At 35.5% G+C, this 19,008-nt stretch overlaps 2 protein-coding genes across 7 annotated transcripts in view; one reads left to right on the top strand and one right to left on the bottom strand.

Moving 5' to 3' along the window:
• LOC129803195 (protein charlatan) overlaps positions 1-16,192 on the top strand; it is a 45,835-nt gene extending 29,643 nt beyond the window's left edge. For 4 of the 6 annotated variants that reach the window (XM_055849600.1, XM_055849596.1, XM_055849597.1 and 1 more), the window contains exons 4-7: positions 5,315-5,791; positions 5,920-6,063; positions 6,450-6,665; positions 10,323-16,192. In XM_055849600.1, the coding sequence (XP_055705575.1) occupies positions 5,315-5,791; positions 5,920-6,063; positions 6,450-6,665; positions 10,323-11,172 (1,687 nt within the window). In that variant the 3' untranslated portion in view covers positions 11,173-16,192. The remainder of the gene's footprint in view (positions 1-5,314; positions 5,792-5,919; positions 6,064-6,449; positions 6,666-10,322) is intronic. The other 2 variants (XM_055849602.1, XM_055849601.1) reach the window with 1 other exon arrangement.
• LOC129803270 (protein D3-like) lies at positions 15,168-15,847 on the bottom strand. The gene has a single exon (XM_055849720.1). The coding sequence runs from the start codon at positions 15,845-15,847 to the stop codon at positions 15,206-15,208; it is 642 nt and encodes a 213-aa protein (XP_055705695.1). The 3' UTR covers positions 15,168-15,205.
• Positions 16,193-19,008: the final 2,816 nt, after the last annotated feature.

The following is a 19,008-nucleotide window of genomic DNA, read 5'->3' as shown; positions in this document are numbered from 1 at the left end:
TTTCGTGTGAAAAATGGGAAATTTTTTAAGACATTCACCAGTGAGGTGATGATTCTTATTTTGGACAGGTGTTTTTCTCACGAAATTTCGTGAAGTTTTAACTTTTGTGATGACTAGGTTGGACAAATGCCTGGAGAAACAAAGGAGCATCATCTCTACGAAAGAGATGCAGTGAGAAATGCCTTGAAAGGCTCCCGGAAAGGGCAGGGAATGAGCGAATCCGCACGTACTTGGAGTACCGAAGTCAACTCACTTTAATGAATGATATGGAAAGTTTCTGGGCGTCTTGTGACATTCCACGTTTCCCTTACATGACCAGGAAGAGGACTTGGTAAGATTGGTTCATAAAATGAAGAACAATGGGCATCCTGTTGAGGCGGATTATCTGTCCAAATTTACAGACAAGTTGTAAAAATTAATAATCAAGTTGTCCAAAATAAGAGTCAAATTCACCTCTACATATCAATTCATTTTTAAACGTATTAAAACTAATTTTAGTAAAAATGAGATGATAAATAGCTTGCCAAGTTTCTAAACAATCCTTCTGAAAAGAGAGTAACAAGAAAAGTCAATTAGTATTGAAAATATCGCACTTCAAACTTGGGATATCGATGCTAATATGCAGACTGTCCAAAATTATAAGCACTTCCCCTACATTTTTTCTCAAGTGAAATTTTAATTTGGGCATTGGGCAGGAAACTAAATGCCATCGTTTTGAGTTTTATTACCAAATGAAAAAGTATTTTATAGTTCATTTCGCGCAAAATTTATAATGATTGCACGATGATAACAATGCCTAAAACTCATCTGAAAGGAACATAAAATTTGCAATGTTCTGCATTTTTATGAAAAAAAAATCTGTTTTTGACAGAATTTTTGTGAATGAGCTTTTCAATTCAGTGAAAATAAATTCTGGCATTTCTCGTTAAATATAAGGAAATAAGACAAAAAATATACAATTTGTCTGTAAAAATTCTCCATTTATTATTTATTTAATCCTCTTAGATAAGCCTCAAATCAGTTTAGGCAATTCTTTTTTTTATTAATGCATCAGGAATATTTGCTTACGCGAATTTCTTTAAAAAAAAACGATTTTTAAGGAGGTTTATAAAAAAAATTTACAGTCAAATGTGCTAATCCGAACGCTTCGCTATCTGGATCGTTTATGACTAATCCACTTAAAACAAAATTTTTATTTCTATTTCCGTCATATAGCCACTACAGTAACATAATACAACTAGGGGGAGGCTTTGATCGTTCGCACATACGCTACCTTCAGACACTTCATATTTCTCCCATATTCCTTTATGAATCTCACATATGGCTATATATTGTAATAGCTAACCTTAAATCCCATCTTTCCTGAAAAAATTGAGAGTCTAATCCTTTTTTCCTAGTTTCAGGAAACAAAAAATAAAAACAGGTCCAAAACTGTAATTTTGCTGTGCAATATTTCATACGATTGTGCAGAATTAATATCACTTTTCTGAAAAACTACTATCACAAAGGGTAGAAGGGTTATTAGGAATCAGATTTATGTAAAAATCTTTTAGGCTGAACAGGCACTTTTTGTGGGTGGAACAAAATTCACAAACTTGACTCAGATTCATCGATCGCACATAGAAGACTGCTTCTTTCAGATATTTTCCAGGAAACTTCATTTTAGATACGATCCCTCATATTCACATCTATTGTAATCTACCGATTTGATCCACCACTAAAAAGGAAAACTTAAAAATCGTAAAGTTGATAAACAAGAAGTAATTTGACTCAAATAGGCTGCAGTTGAGTAATTATTAAGCAATTTTGCATTTCTTTGATATAAAAATATTTTTCAAGCTTGCACAAACTGAATGTGCAATGAAAGAATCACATCTGCAATAAGCTCATACAGTTTACAACTGGTTTTTGACAATCTTTGACATAACCTCACTATTGTGTTGTTTTGCATGACAAAGAAAAGAAATTGTCCGTGAGAAGCTGTTTTGTGAAAATTTTAGCTTGTTCACCTGCTGAAGCTCAATATCTGTGCTAAATCCCGATTCCTGCAGCTGCAGGAACAGAGAAATCTTCAATGATGCGCATTCAAACGTTTTTGTGCATATCCGGCTCCGTGGAGGAATGGTGGAATCTTGTGTGGTCTTCTCGCTTGCAGAGTTTTAGTCAATTTTTAGCTTTAAAAACTTATTGATTCGTGTAAATTTGGTGATATTTGGACTTTTTAAGAAAGTATTCATCAGATTTAACCGTTTCCGGAGTGAAATTCTCGTAGAACCAATCAAAAAAATGGTTTTTAATGTCAATAAAACATCTCTCAGAAAAGTTCCAAAAAAGTGATATTAAAATGTTTTATTCTATATAAAAATGGTTTAATCAAGTAGATTAGAGTTCCCTTTAAACAATGATGTGCAACTTTTAGTGTCCGGTGCAAAATTTACGGTGAAAATGGGGTGTTCAATGATGGCGTGAATCGTGTGCGATAATAGAAACTTGATTCATCTATCGGATAAATCGCCATTAAATTTTCATTTTCCTCTGGAGGAAAATCTGAGGATTTCCTGGAATTTTGTTTGGTGGGATTATAAACCTTATAAGTAAGACATTTTTTTGGCATAGTTGGAGAATCCATACAGTTTGCATGGTAGTCAGAAAAAATCACTGAACTTGAACATCATTTTTGTATGCGAAAGTTCAAAGCCTCCCCCTATTCAAGAAAAAGCAAAAATAATATTTTTATCCATTAAATAAGTGAGTGTAATCGACTCATTTCATTCTTGTGCCAGCTGAGTTCTTCACTAAAAGTTTTCTAGCAGTGATATTTTCGCTAACGACAGCTGATTGATTGAGAATATTTTTATTGTTTTATCCTTGTGAATAAAGTATTTTAAATCCAAAGGTTTAATTAAAAGTGAATTAGCGAAAAGGCGACCCAGTTAGTGCATGCTGTGCTGACTTATTTCAGTATTATCATTATTTTATAAATTATCTTTAATATATTTGATATTTTTTTATATTATGTTTCTGAATGAAACAGTGAATAATTCTATGGATTTAGAAGAAGTAAAAATGAATTTCATCAGTCCAAAAACAAGCGTTTAAGTAGCACTCTTCGGAAAACGATCCAGTTACCCCACCTTACTGTATGGTAAAAATTAGAAGCTTCAGTTGCTTTAATTTTGGAAGACACTAAATTTCCGGCTGATCTATGGCCCCTGATTTTCCTACTATAAAATAATGTTTCTAATTCCTAAGTAAGGTAGTACCAATAAACGAGTCTAAGTCTAACCAATCTTAACACATTGTCACCGGAAAAGTATTAATTAAAAAAATCACAAATATTTAAAAAAAAAAGTAGATTTAAAAAGGAACTTCAATATAAATTCGAAGTAGTAAGGGATAGTACCTATGCTTCGTACGATCCCAGGCTTCATAATGTCCATAATGACTAAATTTTTCCTATGTTTCTGAATAAATGTGACTCGGAAATATACAGTTAAAAAGGCAATATACAGGGTAAAAAGAAGTTAGTTGTACGTATTTTGCCATTTTGAGTAGGTTTTACAAAATGTGTCAAGAAACTTATGGCCGATGAAATATGCTCAACTTTGACCTCGAGTGGGTCAGTGGATAGAGCAGTGGCTCTGTGACTGCGAGGTCGTGGGTTCGTGGCTGAGCGGCAGCAGAAAAAGATTTCTCATGCCATATCGGCTTTGAATTCGTCCAGTGAATGAATGAATAGTAATGTCAATGGTGCATATTGACAAAAAAGTGAACTGCCTAAACAATAGAGGCTGGTACGAGAACGAGTTTCGATGTGAAAGTGGTACTTCAGTCGATACAAATATTCGCTGTCACTGATCCCAAACACACACCGAGAAGGGATGCTGTGATATAGCAGCGGCACTGATAGCCCACAGAGCTGTGATATAGAGCGGCTACCCCTATCGGGGGATAAGATAGAATAGGAGTGGGGAAGCATAAGGGGCCCAATTGGTGGCCTGGATGCATCGGAATATCCGAAATGGAGAACTGACCCCTGGCAAAATCTTATCTTATCTTGGGAAAACAATTATTTTTGATATGAAATAAAATAAATTAAAAATTTTAAAATACACAAATACCATTTATAGATTACAAGCAGCTCATTTTTCCCACCTGGTTTCTCGAACAAAGATTTGTCAAGAAACTTATGGCCGATTATAAGTAGGGGAGATTGGGGCAAAAAGTCACAAATCGAAAAATTCAAAATTCAATATCTTCCAAGGTAAAAAAGATAGCAGCTCAAATTTTTTTCTATAGATAGCCTCCATAGACCTTTTTCAATGTCGTAAGTTTCTTAGAATTCGAACAAGGAATTTAGAAAATAAAAAATATCAAAATTTTTAGCCCTATTTTCGAAATATTTTCCTTGCAGAAGATAACAATTATTACCTACTTATTTTCCAAAATTGATGCACTGGTGAATATTTTGTAAATGATTCGGATTCTTTAAATAGGAAACCGCTGTCTATTTTATGAGTTTCCAAAGATTATGTTCTCCAGAAACCCTTTTATTAAAAATGGCCACTTGGGGTAAAAAGTAACAAAAGGTATAGAGCAAAAAGTAACAAAAAAGCGAAGCAATTTCTGATGTCTCATGGCGAAATGAAACGTCATTATCATGTCTCGCTGTTTGTTGTTTGCATTGGTCAAAAGATTTGCAGTCTTTTGTGTGTGTTTTTTTTTCTAAAATAGCTTGAAAAGCGCTTTTCTCGTTTTCTCACTTTTCTCGCAGAGAAAACGGTGTTTTACAAAGGTGTAGATGAATAAATTTTCTATGAAAATATGTCCTCTAGGTATTTTTTCAAATTTACGGAAGCCTGTAATGAAGCGAATCAAAATATGATAATACCCAATGTCTGGTACTATTTGCCCCAGCATTTTTGAGAATAGTCACAAAATTACCTTTTAAAAATTGGCTCGATAAACGTATTTCCTTACAAAATAGAGGAAAATTACTTTCACAAATTTGTAGAGCGGTAAATTTTCTATAAAATTGCGCTAATTAGAAATTTTTGAAGCGCTCGAGTAGCTTGTAAAAAAAACAAAATTGTGAACAAACAATTTTGTGACTTTTTGCCCCAGTCTCCCCTATTTTAGAAACTGGGCACGTTCTCCTTAGTTTTTAATAAAAAATGGGTGCGATGATTCGCATTTATTGAGAAACATAGTAAAAAAATTAAGTCATTATGAAGCTTGGAATCGTACGAAGCATGAGCACTTTCTTCTATAAATTAGAACTTGTGAGTAAGATCTTTTCTGATCGACTCAATAGTGAATTCCTGGGATCGAGATCAACTGGCAGTACTGTTGAGGGTGGAGCCACAAACGGTGGTCAGAATCCACAGGAAATGCTACCGCAGAATCCATCAAGTGAAGCAGAAGCTCCAGCTGAAAAGATGCACCTCAGTGAATCACAGATGCCGGAAAAGAAGATGCCCATGAAGAGCGAGAAGGTTAGCAACAGCGGAGGCAGCAACAGTGGAGGATCTCAGGCAGCAAAGAAGAAACAAGGTGACAAAAGATATGTCTGCTGCTACTGTCCTTGGACCGGAGCTGACAATTGGGGACTCAAGCGTCACCTAAATACTCACACTAAACCCTTCGTTTGCATCATGTGCGACTACAAAGCAGCCCGTTCCGAACGTCTGGCCACTCATGTCTTCAAGGTGCACAACAAGAAGGCCTGCAACAAGTGCAATTTCCTCGCAGACGATCAGGCACAATTCATGAACCATCAGACTGAAGTTCAGTGAGTATTATAGTCCCCATTTCTCAATTTTTAGCGTGACAATGCAATTTACGCGGGAGCTATTATTCAAGAAGATAGTTCTAATTGAGCAATGTTTGTCTCTCTTACTTTGGTTGTGACCCCTTTAGTCCCCATGACTCGAGACCGGCGCGGTCCGGAGGTGGAAGTGCGTCTTGTACAGTTTTAAGATCGATTAGCAACTCTTTCGTACAAAATACAGCATCTCAATTAACCAATAATACCAATTCCACAGCATCTGGCCATACATTTTGGTGAGAGAACTTTGTTGTGGATCAAATGATTTGTTTTCGATTCTTTGTTTCTTTTTCCCCCATTCTCCACCTTGTTTACTATATTTTTTTTTTTTGATTTTTTTTCGTTTTCATTTCGAAATTCGGCATATTTTTATCAGTTTTGTTTTTTAAAGATATTTCATTGAGTTTCTTTCTATAATTTTTTTGTTTGATGTCAGAGTTGATGAGATTGTTGCATAGATGATGATAAAAAATTGAAGAATTTAAAAAATAAAGCCCAAATTTCAGAGCATTATGCATCTTTGATGTGTTATCTTCAATCTAGCATCATCTGCTCTGACTCCTACTCAAAGTACAAAGGTTTTGAGAGTTTTAAGTTTGATTAAAAGACACAATCTCTGCAGCTCCCTCACGCACAATTCCAGCGTGGACAACTGCGGAGGAGCAGCCGCTGGATCGGGTTACAGTTCCAACAACAACCAGAACTTGAGTGACTTGGGCATTCAGCAGTGGAGGAGCACAAATCGCAGCTCCAGTAACTCCACGAATCAAAAGAAAGGGGCCGAGCGCCTCTTTCAGTACATGGAAGCTGACGGAAGTGACCCAGAGGACTACAGCCGGTAAGTAAATAAATAATTCTGATTTTCTTCTCACGATGTTACAGGTTATAATCTCTCAATTTCTCACCCCCGGCCCCGCAAATTTCCTTTTTCCATCCCCCGGAGACTACTTTCCTCAACATCTTCGCGTTTCAGGCAATTTTTGACGCTGTATAACCGTCCGTCTGATTCGTTTGATTCGTTCGTCAGTCCGGCCGTCAATAGATAGGCTAGATCGGCGTAGATAGATAGATATAAGACCTTCAAGGATCATTAACATGATCTTCATTTTTCGTCTACCTTTCCAAAATTATGTTCTTTTTTGGAATTGCTTTAAGATATTGCCTGGGTGATAATTTGGTCAATACACGAAAATACCATTGAATCATTCTTAATAAGAATTTTTCAAGGTCAAAGATTAAATAGGCTCTAGGAATGTATTTGCCAAACGAAGGAGATCTTATTTGAATTCATTAGAAAGGTTTTGGAATATCTGACAAGTCTGACCCGATTTCAATAGCTTATGAACCGATAAATATTTTATCCGAAATTAAATCGTCTTAGTCTTCTCCTAAACTATTTTAAATGATTTATATACCGATTCAATAAAGTTGCTACTCATCTTATGTATGTATATCGAATAGCCGCTTTGAATACTTCAAAAGTAAAGGTTCGGAAATCGATTCTCATAAACAGGATTTTAATAATTTTTTGACAAACATGTTTTTCATGACAAATTTTGTGAAAAAAATCTGCGAATTAATCTACGAATTAATTAATAATACTAAAGAGAGTAAGTCAAATCGGCTCACAAAAAATGATTCTGTTCATTAAATAGACCACATCCCTCAAAATATTGGCATCGCCCTTCAAAAAAGTTTAATTCATATTTTAATGTTCAGAATTTATTAATTAAATTCTTATGAAAAAGAGGTGGAAATGCAATCCGAGCTTTATGGAGTGTGAACTTGATTCATAAATTAAAAAAAAAAGTTTCGAAATGAAAAAAATCACTTAAGAAAAACACATTATGAATGTTTTACCGTGCTATCACACTAGGATTTTTTTTTTAATTTGTAAGTTCAATTTATATTTCAGATGATCAGTTCCTATGCGTTATTTTCCACTAAAAACCAATTGAATTGATAGATCTACATTTATTTATTAATAAAAATTAATACTTGGTCTAGACAAACCTGTTTAAATATGTTAAAATAGCATAAATGTTGTTGCTCGATTTAATTTGAATTCAGCAAATTAAAATGTTAAAATTGCTCACTAATTTCAATTTTATTGCAGTTAGACAAGTAGTCTTTTGAAGAAAATTGTTCTTATTAAATTTATTTACTCGTAATTAATATTATTTGTGGCGAAAATATAAGATAAGTAGAGTGTTGGATAATGAGCTGGCGTAATGAATATTCTGTGGGGACACTTCCGGTAATCGCCAGTGGAAATTTATTTCACCTCAAGAAGAAAAACAAATTTTCTGTCTTGCCCAGAGCTTTCGGTCCGTATGTGGACCTTCTTCAGTGGCTACAAAGTTTTTCATTTATTTTCAACAATATTTTTATACAAGGTCGTTTCTTTTTCATTTGAACAATTTTTAAATAAATAAATTTTTAAATAAATTTCCACTGGCGATTATCGGAAGTGTCCCCACAGAATAAGTAGTGTTTCAGTGATAAACTTGCATGAAGTGAAGCTTAAGTATCGGGAGTAATTCATTAAGTTCCTCCAAAGCCATTCGAAGGAAATTGTTATGTTAAGAAATTTCATTTAGGAGTTGAGACGACTTTATACAGATTTTCAATAAGACTGTATGAGAGTCGCTGCATGAAGCCTTTGCCTACAAAGCTTTTTTCTGGCTTTGGAGATCCTTCTGAATAATAAATAAGTGACTTATAAGACATTTTAAGTACTATCACACATTTTCCGGAGTCATTCACCATCAAAAAATCTCGCGGCACTATTTAAAATTGAGCAAATTTCTTGCAAAATGTGTTCTAGCTGTGAGAATTTTCAAGTAAATTCTAGAAATCTTAATGCTCAATTGGCTCAATTGAATTTAAAATTAAAACGTGAAAAATCCTAGTGTGATAGCACCGTTAGGATGGAGTAACAAGCATATGGACAAATAAAAAAGTAAATTCAAGAAAGGAATAACATTAATGGGTACTTTACTGATTCATTACCGATTAAGCAAGTCCGATTCAGCCGTAGGGGGAAGTGGAACACCTTTGAAATTGGTATTTTTCACATATTTTTAAATAAAATTGAGCCTTATCGTGATATAAATTAGATGCACAAACAGATTGTGAAGCAAATTACATTATAATATGACTCAATTTTATTTAAAAATAGGTGAAAAATCCAAATTTGAAAGGTGCCCCACTTCCCCCTATGGGATATTTCAATATCTTTAAAAAAAACAAATTTAAGAAAATCGGTTGAACAATAAGGTCCCCCAAAGTGGTTAAACTTTGATTTTCGAATATTTGACATTGAAATGTTTTTGGGACATACAATGAGTGAAATTGAATTAGGGACGGACCTATAAGTTGGTGGTCTGTAATTCTGATCGATCTAATATTTTTTTGTTTAATATGGGCCTATCCAACAACACTTATTGTGGTAGTGACCCGTGTGAATTTGCATACGTACGTGCACGCCAGTTAAAATATCAAATTTTTGGTTGATTTTATGGCCGAATTCAAATAGAATTTGAACTTTATTGCTTATTCTTTATGATAGAAATGAGTTTCTTAGGCCCAATTCTTGAAGAATTTTGAGCTCAATTTGCTACTTTTTGCCACTTTTCGCCAGTTCTGTAACCACTTCTCGCCACCCACTTGGAAAAGTTCAAACTCGATCATTTTGAGAAATAATATGCAAAGAATACATTCAGCATTTCTTTTTCCTCATGATCAACTTATTATTACTCACATTAAATTATTTTTCTTCACTTTTATTTGATAAATCAAATTATTAGACTATTTCAGAAAGTAAACAAAGTAGATTTGACAAGTAAGAATCTATGAAGTGAAGTTAGCGTCGCCTATTGAAAAGCTATGGCGACAGGTGGTGAATCAATTTTTGAATATCACCACTTTCCGCCATGGCTCATTTTTACATAAGAATTATATAAAATGAAATATTAACTAATTAAATACAAATTTTATGTATTTGCCGAATATAATTAAATGTTCAATAGGCAAATTACTTATTCAAAAACTAAATTTTGTTCGATAAAAGTTTCATGACACTTACTATATTTGGTAAGAAAAATTGGATTCGATGCACTTGCTTAAAATATTCCTCTAAAAAATGCTCAAACATTTAAATTCAAAACAAAAAATTAGTGTTTTTCGATTTTATACGTAGCAGCAATAAAAATACAAGTAACTTTGCGGCTCATTTATTTCATAAATCGTGAAAAATTGCGATTTCAATATACGTGGCGAGAAGTGGTGATTCCACCCTAGGTCAATTTCATTAAAGGAATATGGATAAAAATACGAAGTGCTTTAAGCCAGTGTGTACGTAGTTTGAAAGCCTTTCCTTACTTTCCTTTTCTGGAGAATATCGTCTGAGTTTCTTACTACGCTTTTTTTTATTTAGAATATTTATTTAAAGAAGTAATAATTATTGATTATTGCTTCTTTGATGATTTTGCAGACAATTGAGGATGGCGGCTCTGAGTCGAAATACCGCTTCAGTCGCCCAGGATTTTCATAATGCGGGGGGCGGAGATAAATTGATTGTTCCACCATCACTGGCCATCATTGGCAGTCTGATGGAGCAATTCATGATGCAGCAGCAGCAGGTGAGATGGGAAGAGTCACGTGGGGATGAGAATGAGGAATCTCTTAATCAGTGTGAGCAAGGATGTGACTCTTCTGGAGCAATGAGTAATTCGCCTCCCGCGATAAATCACTATCAGAATGGTGGTAGCAAGAAGAACCGACGACGTTCATGTCATGACAAGGAAAATACCAATTTAATTCCTCACAAATGCGACAAATGGGACGAGAAAATGTGGATGAGGGAAATTATTGGCATGTACAATGCCCATTTTGGGGCTCAGAGATCCCGAAAGGGGCAAATGGTGGGTCAGAATCGAGGAACAGAGCAGCAGGTAAGAAAGTGTCAAGAGAACAAAGTGGTTGAGGATTTGGGTGAGAAGAGACAGAGGAAACAGCCTCAACCGCGGAAAATACCCCAAAAGGATACAACAAATGTTGCAAAGATTCGCGATAAGCACCTCACGAGGTTGGTTTCGCGTCAGAAATCCTGCCAGATCTGTGTATATAAGCATAAATGTGTTGTGATGCCATTTCACTCGAAGGCATCACTAATTCTGCACACGCTTTGGCGCCATTCGCGTCGCTTTCAGTGTCCCACCTGCCAGGAATCCTTCACGAAACGCTACAGGCTCCTCATCCACGAGCAATTAGCGCATAAAAGACGTACATTCAGAGTATTTTCTAGTGTTAACAGAAGCACCATCTTTGACAAAGACACATAATTAGAAATTTTTGTTTTTGAATGAAAATGAATCAATTTTACCGACAGAGATTATTTGTGTGGGATAAATAGAGAGAAAAGAAAAAGAAAAAAAAGAAATAAGAGTAGATTTTGTGGGGTTATTTTAGAGTATAACTTGAGAATAAGGAATTTTGACGGGGAGGATAAAAGAGAAAATTCTTATAGTAATTATATAAATATATAAAAGGAAAAAAAAATTAAGATGAAAAAAAATAGATAATACCTTATAAACAATATTAATTGTAAAACACCAGATTAAGAACAATCCAAATGATATTTGAAGATAAACTTTGACACACACCAACTCACCAGTAGGAGTATTATGTAATTTTTAAGGCAGAAAAAACAGTACCGCCAGAAAGACATTATGTATATAGTGCTATATTTTAATCACACGCCATTTTAAATAGGTTCTATCAGCAATTTTTCTTTTTCAGTCATCACAAGATGATTTTTACCATTGCATTTATAAATCTCAAATAATGTAATTAATGTCGAGAGTTTAGTGATATTTTCCTTCAATTTGATTTATAACCGAGAACTATAATGTCTCGTATGTGCAATCAGAAAGGTGTTTGAGGTAGATTGGGATGGGAAGTTTGATAAGACAGTGACTGAAAATGTGAAAACAACAATATTCCCTTTGAAATCAAACAGCAAAATTTCAAGTTTATTAGGTCATTTATGACCCATCAAATTCAATTTCCAAATATTTACAAGGTTAGACAAATCGTCGGTTGCATCAGCCGTTGTCGTATCTGCATCTGTTTTGTGTCTGCATTTGATGCAAGCTACGATACAGAGCGTTAAAATATTAAGAAAAGCCGGAAAGAGAAGTATATAGTATGCAAAATTTCAAATGGAAAATCACGTGTGTTAGAAAGAGTACACTCTAGTGGAGTAATACGATGAGTAAGATATTACTCATTCACGATTTCACCACTGATGAAGGTGCGTTGTAGCGTCGAAAGCTTTGGCAAAAACATTCGTGTTTTCCTGTTCTGAAAGGATAACCACCCCTGACGCACCCCGAGGGAGTTTATCTCCTTGATTCTCAAGATACGTCTTACGTCAGTGCTATTTCAATCAATAAGATATTACTGTGAGAATGAATTTGGATTTTGGAATGATTTCACTGGGAACGTAGTACTCGATCAGTAGAACAAATATTATTAGACAGAGTTCTGTTCAAGGGAGGAGACGTACTGAAGTTACATAGTACTGAATTAAACCATTTATTAAATTAAAGAGTTTTCCCTCGATATCCCCCTTTCCCAAATCTTACATAGGGGCTCAACCGGAATAGGAGTAGAATATTGCTGGCAAAAATAAAAAAAGACGTGGAATTTTGAGGAGGTCGATAAATAAAATGAGTGGAGAAAAACGATGAAAAATTAATGAAAAGACGTGGTATGAAGTAGAAGACGCGAAAAGAACAATTATAGATGAAAAGACTGCAAAAGCACAAGAAATGAGAACAAAGATTGCGAAGACAACGAAAGACGGCAACTGCTGAAGAGTTACAAGAAGACGAAAGACGGTAACTGCGGAAGAGTTGCAATAAGACGAAAAACGGCAACTGCTGAAGAGTTACAAGAACACGAAAGACGGCAACTGCTGAAGAGTTACAAGAAGACGAAAGACGGTAACTGCGGAAGAGTTGCAATAAGACGAAAGACGGAAATTGCTGAAGGGTTACAAGAAGACGAAAAACGACAACTGCTGAAGGGTTACAAGAAGACGAAAGACGGCAACTGCTGAAGGGTTACAAGAAGACGAAAGACGGTAACTGCGAAAGAGTTGCATGAACACGAAAGACGGTAACTGTGGAACGAATGATGAAAGATGAGAAGCTTTAAGGAATTAGTTATTTGTCTTACCAAGTATGGACTTGTGAAAGAATGTGAAAAGAGAAATTTGCCTTTCAATGGCAAGAAAAAGGATTTTGCACGACGAATTGTGCAATACGACGAATTATTGAACTTTTTGACGAAGAAAGGACTTATCTATCAATGCGTGAAGAGAAATTTGTCTTGTGATGGAAATGAAGAAGACCTTGCACTGAGCATTGTGCAACATGATGAAGCTTTAATTGATTTCCAGAAGAGTGAACTAATGATCAATGAAGAAAAGGGCGTCTCAAGGATGCTTCAAGTGTTGGTTTAGGACAAAGATGAAGATGAAACTCCAAATATGGAAAATAAGAAGGAAGAAATCTTTGATGATGACAATTGGATTAGGCAGATTCGATGTGACGAATATGAGAGTGATAAGGAGAAATTAGTTGATGAAGCTAAAGATGTCTACGACGAGTGTGAAGATGAAGCTTATAAGACGGAATTAACGAAAAAAGATGACTGTGGAGATGAGAATTTGATCAAACTGATACAATGCGAAAAATATGAGCCTGAAGTTGTGGAAAAATTACAAGCAGAAGTTGAAGACGAGATCGCCTCATGTTAACCAAAGAAGACGAGATCAAAAAAAAGAAGATGCGAGCGTAAGGACATCTCAAAGAAGATACAGCTGAAGACGAAACAGCGAAAGAATGGAGAAACTTTGAATATTTCAAGAAGGAATGACACAAAACCGTTAAACATTACCAAAATGGACAGACGACGCAAGAAGAAGTGGGGAGTGATCTTTTCATGCTTGGCAATTGCTGTAACTTATTGCCATGAAGGGCCGTGTGGGAATGAATTTGGAATTTGGAATGATTTCACTGGGAACGTAGTACCCGATCAGTAATATATTAGATGAGCACATATATTCTGTCAGTAGAAGAGGTCGAAAGTTTGGAGTGGTATATCTCAGCTCCTGATGAATATAATTGAATAAGTGAACTATTGTTGGAAAGCTTGGCTCATTAGCTCTTAGAATCTGGTATAAGCAATATGCTATGGGTAAACAATGGTCATCCAGAACCATTTATGTCGAAGAAGACATTTTTTACAACGTCATTTTTGGCCATCTACTCCTGAGAGCAGGAATGACCCACGATTCTCGGACATGGACTATTTGTTAGAGGAACTCAAAGGGTATAATTTGTGGAAGAAACTTTTTTTGGACATCTCACTTTTTTTTATTCATTGACTTTTGCAAGAATTTTGAAATGTTAAACGCAAGGAAAAAAATACAGAAATCCTTCTATCCCATTTTCTGTGCAAACTGATGAAGATATTGACTTGGAATGTTCTCAGTATCCCCCCATAAGTTGATCCAAGGAATCCAAATGTCATTTCGATTTCATCTTAACGTCTATCCTTCCCCTCCAGAAATCACTCTTTTAGGAATATCTCAAGAACCAGACCATCGATGCATTTCATTTTTGAATATGTTTTAGAGAGTGTCCTAGGGGACATTTCATCCATACATCTCAAAGACGTCCGACCTCTTCTTGCACATGCTAATAATCAGTTCAGAAGAGCAGAACTTCTTTTGATCAATTTTCTGGCCAAAGAGACAAAGTTAGCGACTTTGATTGTTCTGAGTAGTCCCTAAAAGTCAATCTAAGGAATCGAAACAGCACATGCATTTGCCTCTCATCCCACTCCTTGTCCTCCAGAAACCACTCTTTTGGGAATATTTCCAGAAATAAACCATCGATCCTTTCCATTTTTGGATATGTTTTTGACATGGCCAAGGCGGACATTTCGTCCTCAGACACCAATATCTACAATATCTATCTCATCTACAATCTATCTATCGATCTATCCATACAATCTAAGTTTTTCTGGGCATTTTGTTAACATTTCTGAGACACAGAAAACTTCCTATCCATACCAACCATTCTGATTGCAATGAGACATCTTGATAAAAAAAAGAAAGACAAGACCAAGACGGCACAACGAAGTATAATTTAATTTTTCATAGTAAACACCATTTATCGCATTTTTTTGGTCGCACAATCATATCTCTGGGGAATCTCGAGGGAATCACCTGAAGATTGTCGGACCGTGATTGAGAAGTTCTGTGTGCAAAATTGGGCTTTTATTTCTATCGCAAAAGCGTGATTAATCGACAAATTGGTCGTTCCAGGCGGGCACTGAAGAGTCATAGGCGGCCTGGAAGAAGTTTCCGGCCACCAACTCAAGCCCATACCTGGCTACGAAGGAATCCAGAGCGAAGTTTCGTCTCAGGGATGCATTTGTGCTGGGAATTCGGGGTTCGTTGAAAAGAGTTCTTCCATTGGGTTGATGATAGAGCAGGAAGATGTAACGATGGTAGCCAGTACTCTGGGCAGGACCGGCTCCAACATATTCAGCCACAGTTTCTCCCATGTGCAATCCGTAGGCTAAACGGTGTCCGGGAATATTGACTGCCATGAAATGCAAGAAGTTTGCCTCAAAGGGATTATCTCGGCTTGGAGCATCAGGATCGATCATCACGAGGCTGTAGAAGCCAGTAAGTCTCACTCCGCAAAATAGGCATTTTACCACACTCGGAAGATTCCTCACAGATGTGGGAGTGAGTTCTTCTCCCAGAGAAACCCGATTGAAAATACTATAAATAACTTCTAGTTGATGCTCAGGAGCCACTGGAATTACATTTGGCACAATTTGAGATGCCCGAAAAATTCCAGGAACATCTGGGCCAAGAAAAGCCCGTGTCCCGGAAAGAGCGGACAAGAAAATAAGAACCAAAATACTCTTCATTTCACAGTAAACTCGTCCCAACACAATGCATCCCGAGAGCTTTTATAGTAATTTCCTAGTCGTGGAAATGGAAGATAAGAGCCCAAACTTGCAGATAAGAACATGTACTAAGTGACGACAGAGATTTATTTGGAAAATTGCGTGAAAAATTGGGGTTTGACTGTGCAAATAGAGGACTCTTTTACTCTCTCTCTCTCTTCTAAATGATTCATGACAATTTAATTTATTGCGTATATATATGGCCATTTCTGACATGTTGTCTCTCCTACAATTAATTGATAAACAATGTGTAAATGTTATAATTTCACTATAAGAAGGAAAATAAAGAGGAAGAATGTAATAAAAGAATTTTTGTTTTTCGTGGCTTCTTGGAAATCCGTTTTATGAATTTGTTGGTATATTCAATATTACGTCTTCGGCAGAGTCGGTTCTTCATCAATATTTGCAATCTTGCATAAGATGAAAAGGTAATCCACTCCAGGACCATTAAAAGTTTATTTAATTACTGTTAACAAAAGGGGATGCATAACACTGTGTAACAAATTGACAAGTTATTTTTTTGGCACACGGAACTCACATGGTACGTTTGGTAGAGTCGAGTCTCCTGATCAAGAATCTGTTCTTGGTTTTGCTCCTCCTACGTCACAATTTTCTTTAATTACTTTTTTGTTTTTGTTGTTTTGTCTCAAATCATCAATTATTCCTCCGGTTCTAATGTACAGAACTTAACAAATGAGCATCCGTTGGAAAGGTAAGAAGTTGTGCTTCAATTTGAAAATTATGTGATATTTTTTCAAAAAATCCTTGGGGGCGGAAAAAAAATATCAAACTAAAACTTCACAAAAATGTCCTAAGAAAGCAACTTTTGAAAAATCATATAAATTAAACTAAACTAACTATTAATGTACTCTCTTCAGCACACAATAGGTTCCACTTAGGACTACATTTTTGCCATAGAAGACATTCTGCTCCGATACCTATAAATGCCTTATTTTTTTGATATTTGTCATTTTCAAAACAAATGAAATATTGCAAATTTTTGCCAAAAAACTTATTTTCTCAACAAAGTGATGAAGATATCGACTTGGAATGTTCTGAGTATCCCCCATAAGTTGATCCAAGGAATTCAAATGTCACTTCAATTTCATCCCCACGTCTATCTTTCCCCTCCAGAAACCACTCTTTTAGGAATATCTCAAGAAAAAAAAGCATCGATGCTTTTCTTTTTTGAATATGTTTTAGAGACCATCCTAGCGGACATTTAATGATAATTGAAACACGGAAATGACCTTTGGTTTCTTCTCCTTTACTTTCTCAAACCGACGTTTCGGACGGGATTTCCTCCTTCCTCAGGTAATGGAAATAATTGGGAAAGATCTTGTCACAAAGGTTTTTGTTACACTTAGTGCGTTTTGGACTTTTTTCACTGCACACTTTCCTCATTGGATTCTCAACAAAGACTTCTCAACAAAGAGATGATCCTAGCGGACATTTCACCCATATATTCCAAAGACGTCCCGCCCATCCTTCCCCCACATGGTAATAATCTGGCCAAAAAAAGTAGAATTTCTTCTGGAAAATTTTCTGACAAAAATCAAAATAAAATAAGGCATTTAGAGATATCGGAGCAGGATGTCTTCTATAGCAAAAATGTAGTCCAATGTGGAATCTATTGTGTGCTGAAGAGAGTACATTAATATTTAATTTAGTTTAGTTTATATGATTTTTCAAAAGTTGCTTTTTTATGTCATTTTTGATAAGTTTTAGTTAGATTTTATTTTTCTGCCCCAAGGATTTTTTTAAAAATATCACATAATTTTCAAATTGAAGCACAACTACTTACCTTTCCAACGGATGCCCATTTATTAAGTTCTGTACACTAGAACCGGACGAATAATTTATAATATGAGACAAAACAACAAAAACAAAAAAAAATAATTAAAGAAAATTGTGACGTATAGGAGCAAAACCAAGAACAGACTTGATCAGGAGACTCGACTCTACCAAACGTACCATGTGAGATCCGTGTGCCAAAAATCGTGTTACATATGTAATGGGCCCAAACGGAGGCCTGGATACAGCGAACGGATTGGCGAGGACGCGACGCACAAGGAGGGTGAATCGGCTACTGCTGAGGTAGAGGCTGGAGCCAAAAGAAGAGCTGAATGTGCATGGATGGACGCCACTGTCTGCCCCCGATATCTATCTATCTATCTAATTACTGTTAATATACTGCATGAAGTATGTAGACTTCATGAATAGAGAGTAAGTATACCGAAATATTGCGAGGTAATCTAATCAGGGAGAAAGCAAATTCAGAAAAGCAGCTATTAAATTTATAACGAATTATTGCGATTAATATTTATATAAAAAAATATACTGTGCATTCTGTCTAAACGTTCATCAACAACTAGGGGGAGGCTTTGATCGTTCGCATATACGCTACCTTCGGACACTTCATATTTCTCCCATATTCCTTTATGAATCTGACATATGGCTTTATATTGTAATAGCTAACCTTAAATCCCATCTTTCCTGAAAAAATTGAGAGTCTAATCCTTTTTTCCTAGTTTCAGGAAGCAAAAAATAAAAACAGGTCAAAAACTGTAATTTTGCTGTGCAATATTTCATACGATTGTGCAGAATTAATATCACTTTTCTGAAAAACTACTATCACAGAGGGTAGAAGGGTTATTAGGAATCAGATTTAAGTAAAAATCTTTTAGGCTGAACAGACACTTTTTGTGGGTGGAACAAAATTCACAAACTTGACTCAGATTCATCGATCGCAAATAGAAGACTGCTTCTTTCAGATATTTTCCAGGAAACTTCATTTTAGATACGATCCCTCATATTCACATCTATTGTAATCTACCGATTTGATCCATCACTAAAAAGGAAAACTTAAAAATCGTAAAATTGATAAACAAGAAGTAATTTGACTCAAATAGGTTGCAGTTGAGTAATTATTAAGCAATTTTGCATTTCTTTGATATAAAAATATTTTTCAAGCTTGCACAAACTGAATGTGCAATGAAAGAATCACATCTGTAATAAGCTCATACAGTTTACAACTGGTTTTTGACAATCTTTGACATAACCTCACTATTGTGTTGTTTTGCATGACAAAGAAAAGAAACTGTCCGTAAGAAGATGTTTTG

The sequence above is a fragment of the Phlebotomus papatasi genome, chromosome 2, assembly GCF_024763615.1.
Source record: "Phlebotomus papatasi isolate M1 chromosome 2, Ppap_2.1, whole genome shotgun sequence".
In the NCBI taxonomy this organism is placed as follows: Eukaryota; Metazoa; Arthropoda; class Insecta; order Diptera; family Psychodidae; genus Phlebotomus; species Phlebotomus papatasi.
The sequence above is the reverse complement of the archived record's forward strand: the minus strand, read 5'-3'. Positions and strand labels throughout refer to the sequence as shown.

Bases quoted from the DNA above. Each gene is read 5' to 3' on its own strand.
- LOC129803270 (XM_055849720.1), bottom strand. From the start codon at position 15,847: ATGAAGAGTATTTTGGTTCTTATTTTCTTGTCCGCTCTTTCCGGGACA.